The sequence below is a fragment of the Musa acuminata genome, chromosome BXJ2-3 (assembly GCF_036884655.1).
Source record: "Musa acuminata AAA Group cultivar baxijiao chromosome BXJ2-3, Cavendish_Baxijiao_AAA, whole genome shotgun sequence".
NCBI lineage: Eukaryota > Viridiplantae > Streptophyta > Magnoliopsida > Zingiberales > Musaceae > Musa > Musa acuminata.
Window position 1 is genome coordinate 32,206,145 of NC_088340.1, and position 11,816 is coordinate 32,217,960.

The 11,816-nt window shown below is 46.2% G+C and overlaps 1 protein-coding gene and 1 long non-coding RNA gene across 2 annotated transcripts; both read left to right on the forward strand.

The window, feature by feature from the left end:
* Positions 1-766: 766 nt before the first annotated feature.
* On the forward strand, positions 767-7,941 carry LOC135607729 (uncharacterized). The gene is made up of 3 exons (XR_010485245.1): positions 767-902; positions 7,287-7,370; positions 7,479-7,941. It is a non-coding gene; the product is annotated as an uncharacterized LOC135607729 (long non-coding RNA).
* Positions 7,942-8,541: 600 nt separating this feature from the next.
* On the forward strand, positions 8,542-11,511 carry LOC135607728 (ninja-family protein 2-like). The gene is made up of 3 exons (XM_065099746.1): positions 8,542-8,794; positions 9,207-9,887; positions 10,877-11,511. Exons 1-3 carry the CDS (start codon positions 8,557-8,559, stop codon positions 11,293-11,295), a joined length of 1,338 nt encoding a protein of 445 aa, XP_064955818.1. The 5' UTR covers positions 8,542-8,556; the 3' UTR covers positions 11,296-11,511.
* Positions 11,512-11,816: the final 305 nt, after the last annotated feature.

The following is an 11,816-nucleotide window of genomic DNA, read 5'->3' on the forward strand; positions in this document are numbered from 1 at the left end:
ACTGATGATTAAACATCTATGTTAGCCTATATTATTTTTGTTGGAACAAATCTGATTAGTTAGAGTTCTAAGAAACATCACATAGTCGCAAGATGTACTACTAAAGTTGAATAATAAGCCATCATTACTATTATTATAGAATGTAGCTGGGTTACCAATTTACTACACGAATTTAGAATCACCTCTCAATCTACTCCTATAATATACAAAGATAATATTGGTGCCACATATCTATGCGTCAACCCGGTATTCCACTCACGCATGAAATACAATCATTGACTTCTTCTTTATTAGAGATTAAGTTGTCATACGTTAATTACATGTTTTTCACTTCATATTTGTTTATCAACTAATAGACTTCCTCGTATATATGTTTGCTCGTAGGATATTTCAGTTGTATCAATCCAAGATTAACATTCTTGACAAAAGTTTTATCTTATGGGGACATGATAGAAGAACATGATAGATAAATATGAAACGATAAATATAAAATGATAATTTTATATTCCTTATGTACTCTGATTCTCAATCAACCTATGGTTTGAGGATCAACCATAGATTTGAGTAAAAGATTTAAATATATAATTTGAGTATATGTTCAAAAAAAATCTCTCATTTAAAGTTTAAAATCTGTATAAATACATATTATCTAAATTAATGATACCATTTTTTTTCATAACAAACTCTTCGGGATCGAGTGCTTTGAGAGTCGTGTGAACTTTGATTTGGTCACTCAGTGATCTGTGTCTGGATCGATCAAATTAGAGCCGATGGTACAAATTCTGAAATCCATTGGCCTGCGAAGTCCTGCTCTGTTTTGCTTTCCCGCGTTGGCTTCGATTCTTAGGGCTCCCGTCACAGCGGAGCTGGAGTTCTTCTATCGTCGCCACATCTCCAAGAAAGTAATCTGTTTCTTACCCTCGTTGATCTACGCATTCACCCACTTACGCCTTTTCCTCTTTGGAAAAGATTCAATATTGACGGATTTCCTCCTCGTTTCATGGTTTCCTCTATTATTTTCTAGTTTGGGTTTCATTACGATTGGTCGTTCCTTACAATAATGTGTTTCAATTCTTCTGATAGCGACATTTGAGAACAGCGAGCATTCTTTGAGTGAATTCTTAGTGGGTTTTCGGTCCGTCTGCTTGCTTGTTTGATTAATCTTCCCACGATAAATACTATGGGCAGAATGATTTGAGCCATGGAAGTTAGGGTTTAAAGGCTTGGGGTTTTCGTGCTCATCATACATGCCTAGTCGGAACTTTAGGGTTTTAGGAATTTGCCGATCATGGAATCGGATGGTCTTGGTTCAGGTCATATGGGGTTGTCTATGCTTACGATTTGATATCTATAAACGCGATAATTTGTGTCCGACTTTTCTATTCTTGCATCAATTCGTTGCGATCAATGTTCTTGTCATTGCTTGTGATGTGGAAACCTCTTTTGGAAAGGAAAATGCTTTTTTTCTGTTAAGTGATTGCTAAAACTCGGGATTAGTGATAACCTAACTAAAATTTTATGGGCATCTGGGTCAAACTAAATATTTTCATTGCATATTTTGAATTGAATTCAACACTGGACATTTCCTCTGTCCAAACAAAAACTATCGAGTTGGAAAATGCCACACAATTGCAACCTTGATTATAAATTTCATTTTCTTTTTGAGTCCTAGTAGGTCTTGCCATCTTCTGACCTCTGATTTCTAGCTTCAATCTCATTGTTATGTAATGGATTCTCAATTGCAATCTTTTTTGTCATTGTGTCTTGATGCTAAGGTTCTCATTTTGAGACATGGATTTATGTGATTGATACCGCATATTTTGGCCCAAGACATATCAGAATCTGACGCCATCAGCTACAGTCAGAATTCGTACTAAGGCACTACTCGGCACGTCATGTCCCGGGAATCCCGAGGCAGAACCGCTCCCGAGACACGCCAAGTCAGAATCCGTACCAAGGCACTGCTCGGCACGTCACGGCTCGAGAATCTCGAGGCCTAGCCGCTCCCGAGACACGGCAAGTCAGAATCCGTACCAAGGCACTGTTTGACATGTCCACCACGCCGACCCGCGTACGACCGACCCATGTACAATAATATAAAGACCTATGGCCAGCATCTGGCCAGGGGGTGACAAAAATCAATTGATCACTTGATTGACTTGCTCGTTGGAGGGGCCTTGTCGGGTGATCCCGACAAGGGCCATTTTTGCAGGAAAACGCAGCCACCTCACGAAGGCGAGCTACCAACCCCTGAGAATCGCCATCCAGTGCACGAAGGAGAGTAGCCAATCAGTCCGGGTCTCGACTAATGCCAACCAGCACTCCTTCCCGCGGGCGCAGCCACCTCACGAAGACGAGCTGCTAACCACCCCGAAGAAGGAGAGACGCAGCTCGGCATACACGGTGCCCGGATTGGCACACCAAGGAACGCTGATCAACGCCCCGTCGCGAGGGCCCGGTCGACCTCGGCATCTAGCTCAGCCGATAGAAACTCCTGACATCGGCCCGTGGACCTAATCGTGCTGACTCACCAACCACGGCACATTTGTTCACCAACATTTTGGCGCTAGAAGGAGGTCCATGTCGCAGGAGCATCCCACAGGAGCTCTCCCCGCGGAAGAACCACCGGTCGGTCACCTTGTTGTCGGGCCCGGAGATCAACCCCTCCCCGTCCTTCGAGATGGGGGGACCCCGGCCTCGACGCCAGATCACTGTTGTTGCCCGTTCAATGACCCGAGGTTACCACCTCCCGGACTTACCGCGGGATTCTCGGCCGTGTCGCCTGAGGCGTTCCTCAGCCTGACCAAGCAAGTACAAGCGATGGCAGGGATGATGCAGATAGTCGTCTCGCTCATTCCCCAAATCGTGCAGCTAGCAGCTCCCTCGATTGACTTGATCCGACAAAGGCCGAGCAGGGAGTAGGTCGGGACGGCAGAAGCCCGAGATCGAACGACGGACCTGAGAGGTCCGCTCGAGCAGAGCATACTCGCACCCTGCCGAGTCACACTACCCTGCTTCGAGCCTAACACTGTATCATCTGACTCGGCGGACGACTCGCTTAGGGCCCAATTGTCTCGTCAACCAATGTCTGGATGCGTTCCAACGTGAGTTTTGAAAATCGCAGGGCGAGTCTAGCGAAGGCGGCTCGGGCGAGTCCCCTTTCACTCAGCAAATACAGGACAAGTAGGTACCTCTCAACTTTAGGCTGCCGACATTGGAGACATACGACGATGGCTCTGATCCCACGGAGCACGTCTCTGCATTCCGGGCTCAGATGGCCCTCTATGGCACCTCCGATGCATTAATGTGCCGGGCATTTCCGACCACTCTAAGGGGATCGGCATGAGCATGGTTCAGCCGGCTACGCCAATCCTCGGTCTCGTCCTTCGACCAACTCGCCGGGGAGTTTGAGAACAACTTCCTCGCCAGCGCGTGACCTAGGCCTTACATGGCCACCCTACTCGCGCTATCCCAGCACGAAGACGAGTCGCTTTCTCAGTTCGTGGCACGCTTTGCCACTGAGATCCGGGGATTCCCGGACGCTCACTCTTCTCTTATCATGTAGGCGTTTCTGATGGGTTTGAAGCCTTCAAGGTTCTTCTAGTCACTGATCGAGAGGCCACCAGTAGTCATCCCCGAGATGCTCCAGCGCGCCAACCAATACATCGTTGCCGAAGCTCTGGTGGCGGGAAAGCGCATGAACAGCAAGAGGCCAAGGGCGGAGCAATCCCGGGGAACAACATCAGCAGCCCAGGTGCAACCCCGCCAGAGGCCCGACTGACCAGAGCTACTGCTCCCGAGGCCTCCGCCTCTCTCTCTGAGCACGTTCCACCGGGACTACAGCCATGGTACGAAAGATTGTCGTGACCTCTAGAATCGAAGCGAGGACTTCATCCAAAAAGTTCACCTCGGGCGCTATCTTGAGAAACCTCGAGAAGCAACTCCACGTCCCAAGGGACCCGTCGTAAGACGCCGACCCAGCTCTTGCCCGAGCCTCTCCAGATCGGTTCCCGACCTGCAGCCCGCAGGCTCAGCTCTGGCCCGAGCCTCTCTAGATCGGTTCTCGACTTGCGGCTCGCTGGCCCAGCTCTTGCCCGAGCCTCTCTAGATCAGTCCCCAGATTCAATTCGGAGCCGAGCTCACAACTCGGTCCCCAAACTCAATTCGGAGCCGAGCTTGAGCTCGGTCCCCAGACTCAATTCGGAGCCGAGCTCACAACTCGGTCCCCAGACTCAATTCGGAGCCAAGCTCACAACTCGGTCCCCAGACTCAATACGGAGCCAAGCTCACAACTCGGTCCTCAGATTCAATTCGGAGCCGAGCTCACAACTCGGTCCCCAGACTCAATTCGGAGCCAAGCTCACAACTCGATCCCCAGACTCAATTCGGAGCTGAGCTCACAACTCGATCCCCAGACTCAATTCGGAGCCGAGCTCACAACTCGATCCCCAGACTCAATTCGGAGCCGAGCTCACAACTCGGTCCCCAGACTCGATACAGAGTCAAATCTACCCACCAAGCCATCCAACGCCCGAGCCGCATCTCGGCCAAATCCAACACCCGCATCGCATCTCGGCCAATCCAACACCCGAGCCGCATCTTGGCCAATCCAACGCCCGAGTTGCATCTCGGCCAAATCCAGCGTCCGAGCCACGTATCTCGGCCAATCCAACGCTCGAGCCACGTATCTCAGCCAATCCAACGCCCGCGTCGCATCTCGGCCAAATCCAGCGTCCGAGCCACGCACCTCGGCCATCCAACGCTCGAGCCATGCATCTCGCAGCCAATCTTATGCCCGAGTCACATCTCGGTCAATCCAGCGCCCGAATCATCGGCCTAGTCCGTTAATCCAAGTCGCTCCACGTCGACCCCAGGCTCGCTTGTCGACTTGCAAACTCAGCAGTCGTAACTCGGAGCCGTGCTAAACCCGTTATCCGACCTATGACACGTCATTTTCGCCTCGTTGGTTTCGCCTCACCAGGCCCCTACCGTTCGACCAACAGGGTCAGTCCTGCTCGAATCACGGGGCACCACCCCTCTAAAAACACCCCCCGACGAGTCAATCCAACCTCGCCGCGCAGGTCTCGCCTCGTCGGTTTCGACGCTTCAGTTTCGCCTCGACAGGCCCCTACTGTTCGACCAGCAGGGTCAGTCCTACCCAAATCATGGGGCACTGCCCCTCTAAATTGTCCCCCGACGAGTCAATCCAGCTTCCCCGCATGAGCAGCCAACACAATCACGCCATTCGGACCCAGGCATGCCTCTCGTCCCTTTAAGGACCCCACGGCACGCCTTTGGGGGGGGGGAGAAGTGATACAGTATATTTTGGCCCAAGACACATCAGAATCCGACGCCATCAGCCACAGTCAGAATCCGTATTAAGGCACTGCTCGGCACGTCATGTCTCGGGAATCCCGTGGCAGAACCTCTCCCGAGACACGCCAAGTCAGAATCCGTACCAAGGCACTGCTCGGCACGTCACAGCTCGGGAATCTCGAGGCCAAGCCGCTCCCGAGACACGCCAAGTCAAAATCCGTACCAAGGCACTGTTTGGCACGTCCACCACGCCAACCCGCGTACGACCGACCCACGTACAATAATATAAAGACCTATGGCCAGCATCTGGCCAAGGGGTGACAAAAATCAATTGATCACTTGACTGACTTGCTCGTCGGAGGGGCCTCGTCGGGTGATCCCGACGAGGGTCATTTTTGCGGGAAAACGCAACCACCTCACGAAGGCGAGCTATCAACCCCCGAGAATCGCCATCCAGTGCACGAAGGAGAGCAGTCAATCAGTCCGGGTCCCGACTAACGCCAACCAGCACTCCTTCCCGCGCCCACCCGACGAGGGCCATTTTTGCGGGAAAACACAGCCACCTCACGAAGGCGAGCTGCCAACCCCCGAGAATCGTCATCCAGTGCACGAAGGAGAGCAGCCAATCAGTCCGGGTCCCGACTAACGCCAACCAGCACTCCTTCCCGCGGGCGCGGCCATCTCACAAAGACGAGCTACCAACCACCTCGGAGAAGGAGAGACGCAGCTCGGCATACACGACGCTCGGATTGGCACATTAAGGAACGTTGATCAACACCCCGTCGCGAGGGCCCTGTCGACCTCGGCGTCTAGCTCAACCAACAGAAACTCCCGACATCGGTCCGTGGACCTAACCGTGCTGACTCTCACCCGCCACGGCATATTTGTTCACCAATGGTGATGAAAAAGGTTTTTAAATTAAAGCCATAAGGATGCATGCCTCTCTCTGGTTATGCTTGAGAATCAATATTTTCAGTTTAAGCTTATTTTATTTTGCTTACATAGCTTTTGTTCTTCTTGTCCAATGTCCACTGAGTAAGACTTCGAAGAGACATGTTCAACATAGTGCTGCATGTGGTATGGTCTTTGATGCACCTTAGTGTTTTTTTCTCACCAGGGAACAATTCTTTTTCATCACTCTGTTTCTTTCATTTCCCAAGTAATCCATTATTTGCCTTGTTTGCGGGGTCCAATGCCAATGCATCACCAATACGAATGTGTACTACCTTCAAAGGCTTTTCTTTTTGTTGTTGTTCAATTTTTGTTTGTTTATTCCTACTGTGTGGCATGGTACTGCCAACTGCAGCTCCTTTTCAAGCAAGTCGACTAGTGATTTAGTCTTTTTCCTTTTCACGCAAGTCCTGTCATATTATTCAATGAGATTTTCATATAACAAATCAAAAAATTCAGTGGAATGCATGTTCTTTCACACTTTGTTTACTGCTTTTAGGTGGTGGGAACTTTATTAATAAGATTTTTCAAATTTCTACTAATGTTTGCAAATATCTTAGTATTTGGAAATTGGTTTCCAAATTCCAGTGCTTAATTCTAGTTTATGAACAGCTTTGGATTACTTGACAAGCATTTGACTTCCATGATATGCAATGGTGAAGACCATATTCAATAGTCAATATTCAATATTCATTCTCATGACCTTACTATAAAACGTTGAACTCTGCACGAGATTTATATTACTGTAGAGAAAATATGGCATTTCTGGAGCAATAAGCATTTCTATGTTTTTATGACGACGTGTTTAACTTTTTCATTCAGTGCTCTGTATGACTTTCTATTGTTTGTGTCAAATAGTCTGAAATCAAAATTTTCTTTGATGTAAATCAAACAGATTTAAGATCACCAGAATTACTATTCCATTAACAAAATGTTACGTTTTACTATTTGGAGTACCTTTTAGAGTATTTTATTCCTTTGATTGCTGAAAATGCATGCATCTTATTCCCATACGACAGAGTAGTTGCTGGTATAATCGAGGAGGGATACGTGGGCGTGACATGGAGATGTAGCTCTTGGCGCTTATGAAAGCGAATTCTAAGGTTGGTTCTCATACAAATAAAAGTTTAAACATATCATCAATAATTCCATTTCGCAGTTATTGATGAGATATCGATTGATTTTTTCTTTTTTCTTTTTTTTACCTTCAGTTCTTGTTATCAGAATAGCTTAAAAGAACAGTGTGAGATCACATCATCCCAAAAAAAATAAGATTGAGCACTGGTCAAATCTTTATGTCGACGTCTTCCATGGATTTCATCTTTTTTGTTGGACAAAACCAGTCTTCGACACATGCAAATGCACGTGAGGGACTTTCGACAAAAGACCATGTGCTGCGATGCGACGGTGCAAAATAATGCCGTTTGCCACCGAATTGCCGGTAGTGGGAGGCCAAGTGAATTATATAATATAACACATGCTCGGTGTTCATATTCGTATCCAAATTTTTTATCAAATAATTTCTGGATAAGGATGTGGATCGGGTTCCATGCTAGATAGAATTAGATGTTTCTACATTAAATCAAGAAAAAAGTTTAACTATATATAGTATATTGTGTTTTCATATTGATAAAAGAATCAATAATATATCTAAAATAGTCTTCTGATTATTTATCTGTGCATCATTCTTTCCTCACTTCCAACATTTTATTTAAGGTCCTCCCTCATCTCCACCAAATTTAATTACCATATCTAGTAGGTGCTGGTGCCTTGCCTACGTGGCACCTTTGTTTATAAAAAGCTGCATTGAATTTTTTTTTTATACACAACATGACTAAATCGGACAATGTCCCGATTATTTAGGCCCTATTATTTGTATAAAGATATTAGATTAAGAATATTTATTTTTTATTGTTTTCATTAGTCATCTTTGGTCTCTCAATCTCTTTTTGCATCGGTACTATTAATTTATTCACATTGTCTAATTACAACATTCTAGAATGATATCAACTTTAAAAATATATAAATCAAAAATAATTCTGTAAACAAAACTTAAAAAGTAATCGATCATATAGCCTAAAATTTATTTTCAGGAAAAAATTGTCTCTAGGGTGAGAACGGATATGCCGTAGCCATGTAGACCGGATCTGCTGCTGGTAACGGGTACCAAATTCTTTTTCCATAACGGATCCGCTTTCCACCGTAAGGTCGCTGTCTGAGTGTGACAGCTGGATTGGCCGAGACAGCGACCTTACGTTGGCCGGTCGGATGGCAGTGCGACACGTTTCGATGTCACGTGCTTTTGCTCCGCAACACGTGTGCTTCGGACAGCAGGAAGGCCACGCCATCGGCTCACGCGCGAGCCGAGGGGCGCGGCGCCGCTCGATTCGCGATGACGCGGCCCTCGGCTCCCCATCGTCTCTCTCCTCCTACGTTGCGGTCGCGTATCCTCGACAGGGCTCCCCCCACCCCACGAGTAGGGGCATTCTGGTCATTGCCCAATCTCCAGGGCACGGAACGCCGACAGGTAACAGGAGAAAGCTCTCCGTCCCCTTCTCCGTTCCTCTTCTTCTTCGCTGTTTAATTTAAATGGAATCTCGGCCTTGAAGCTTTCATAGACTTCCTCTTTTTTGCGCGTTCTATTTTATTTTTATGATGATTTTTAGCTCTTAGGAAGCTCAAAGATTGCTTCTTTTTTTTTTTTGTTCCTTTTTATCTGATATCTCATTGTCCCTCATGTCTCCTCTGCTCTTTTTTTGCGATTTATCTGTGTACTTTTTTCTTTAGAATTTGAATGCTATAGGAATCCACGTTTCGGGTTTCGAGTAGGTCGAAAAAAAGATCAAACCTTTGAGAGAAAAGGTAGCTTTTTGGTCGAAATTTGTGATACTTATCTGTTCTTTTGATCTACGGTTCGTTTGTTGATCCTCAAATGGAAGAAGAGGCAGCGGAGCGGGAGAGGGAGCTACCCTCGTCGGTTATCGACAGATTTCCGAGAGACTTGCTCCGCAGATTGGACGGAAACAGCTGCTTTGGCGAGCAGCTTGAGGTGCCAGGACGGGAGTCCGGCGAGGTCGAGCTCAACCTCGGCCTCTCCCTAGGCGGATGCTTCGGAACGGACTCGAAGGCCAAGAAGCTGGTTCGGTCGTCGTCCATCGCCGCCTTCTCCTCACCGCAGAGGGAGCACGAGTTCCCTGTAATGACCACGGCCCTCGTGAGGACGAACTCGTTGCCGGCTGAGACGGAGGAGGAGAGGAGGAAGCGGAAGGAGCTGCAGAGCCTGAAGAGGTTCGAGGCGAAGAGGAAGAGGTTGGAGAAGAGAAATTGCATCAAACCAGATGCTTCGAGATCAGATGAGGATGCGGATGGAAGGAAAAGCTTGATAACGCCAAATATGATCAATGGCCGCCTCAAGCCTCTGAAGGGGAAAGAATTCCGAGGAGTGTTCGGTGCTGCTACTCCTTCCGAGCTACTTGCATGGGCGGCAGGGTCTAAAAGCACGGCTGCATCACCGCCGGTAGATGTGACAGGGTGTTTGCCACCAATCCCACATGGCTCTGTTCGGGCCAGCGGCAGTTCCTACGGCGTGTTTGAATTCAAGAGGAAGACGCCAGCCCAAGGTACTGCATTCTTGTTGAGAATTTTGGTTAGATCATGAATGATATCTATTGAAAAAAATGCAAAAACTAAAAGTTTGAGTTCTTTTTTTTTTTTTTTTTGGGTTATGCTTATCAGTAGGTAGAATTGTATAAGCTAGTGATATTTTCTTTCTTGAGGTAGAAATGATTGGAGTTGGAGTATATCATGTATCCTCGACAGGCGAAGAACACTTTTCTGGTTTGATTTCCTGTAATGTTGCAAGAATGGTGCTGCTTAATTCGTGTGTTGTCAATGTTTCTTTTCCATCGATGTTGGGTAGTAAACATTTTCCAACGATGCGGGTCGCTGAGGCGGTGCCACAATAATTTATTTGTTGTAATTGTTACTGTAGATGTTATCCGTCTCGCTTTTTATAAGTTCAAAAGCATATTATAGTTCAAAGATACTTCAAATAGTGAGTAGCAAGGATAAGTTTTGCTTTTTGTCATAGACTCGCATGTCATTGTTTGAGGATATCTCAAATCATGAGAAGCAATGATGAGTTTCATCTTTGCATTGTAGATTCACCTCCGGTACTTCATTGTTAGCGACGATAGAATCATCAGCTGTATCACTTGTAGTATGATATTTGCGCTTTGTTAGGATGTTTCTTATAGTATTTTCCTTCCTTTTTCTGAAAAAATGTGGCTATATTATCATCTCTAACTATGCTTGTAGTCATTGAAGTTATTCAACTATTGTTACTGCTTAATCTTACCAGAAGAGTGAATATCAGTGTCTCTTAAAAAGACAGATAGAATTGGATTTGAAAGAATTAACACTGTTCTTTCAACTGTTTAGGTGTTTGTTCTTTATTTAATTACTTCTTCGAATAGTTTTGGAAGCAAAACAAGTCTTCACTTCATGTCAATGTTCCAGTTGTAGTTGCCAATATTCTAAACTTTCTTAGAAGTTAAGGAAGGTAAAAAGAAGAAGCTTATGACTCCTTTTTTTTTCTTTTTGGTTGCAGGGTTCGATCTGTCTCTTTTTATTCGTGACATAGATGATACGAAGAACGCCTCTTCAGCTCACACAGATTCTATTCATAATGCCACAAGTTCGACTTCTACTTTGGAAGTCAGGAAACCTATTACTGTTGTTGGAGAGGAAGACTCATTGAAGAACTTTGCAACTGATGGTGTGAATCGAGAGAGGAACATGGTGGGTGAGATGCCATGTGTTTCCACCAGGGGAGATGGTCCAAATGGGAGAAAGATCGAGGGATTCCTCTACAAATACAGGAAGGGAGAAGAGGTAAGGATAGTGTGTGTCTGCCATGGCACCTTCCTCACCCCGGCTGAGTTTGTCAAGCATGCTGGAGGTGGTGATGTTTCCCACCCTCTGAGGCACATCGTCGTCAATCCCTCTCCGTCCGCAACCTCATCATAATATCTTTTCTTCTCTTTTCTTCCATGGAAGAGTGCATTTCTCTTTGTCTCCTGCTAGAGTTTGGGCCAGTTTTCTACTAAAGATGAATGAGAAATTGCACATGCACTTCATAGTTGTGATTCTCTTTTTTTCTCTTCCTACCTTGCTTCTTAAGGTGATGAAGGTGTTTGCTACTGGGAGATTATGGATAATTACTTCGCCTTTGCGGCTCATCTATGAGTTCTACTCTCTCTTGGCTCGTTCTATTTTGCTCACCGGAGCTTGTCGTAATCATTTGGTTAGCATTAACTGAGTTTTTGGAGCTGTGATGATCCAAGTAATACAAGTAATGCAGATTGCAAAGAGTACCACAAAGCAGTTCCTTAGCTGCGTCTCTAAATGCACAAAATTGATAGCTGGAGAAGAAGCTGCTGCAAATTGAATGTTGGTTTCTTCTTTCCTGCCTGACTGCCTCTGGCTTGATTGATGCAATTTGGAGTATAATACTAAATCCTGATCCAACATTGATAATGGATTGGTAT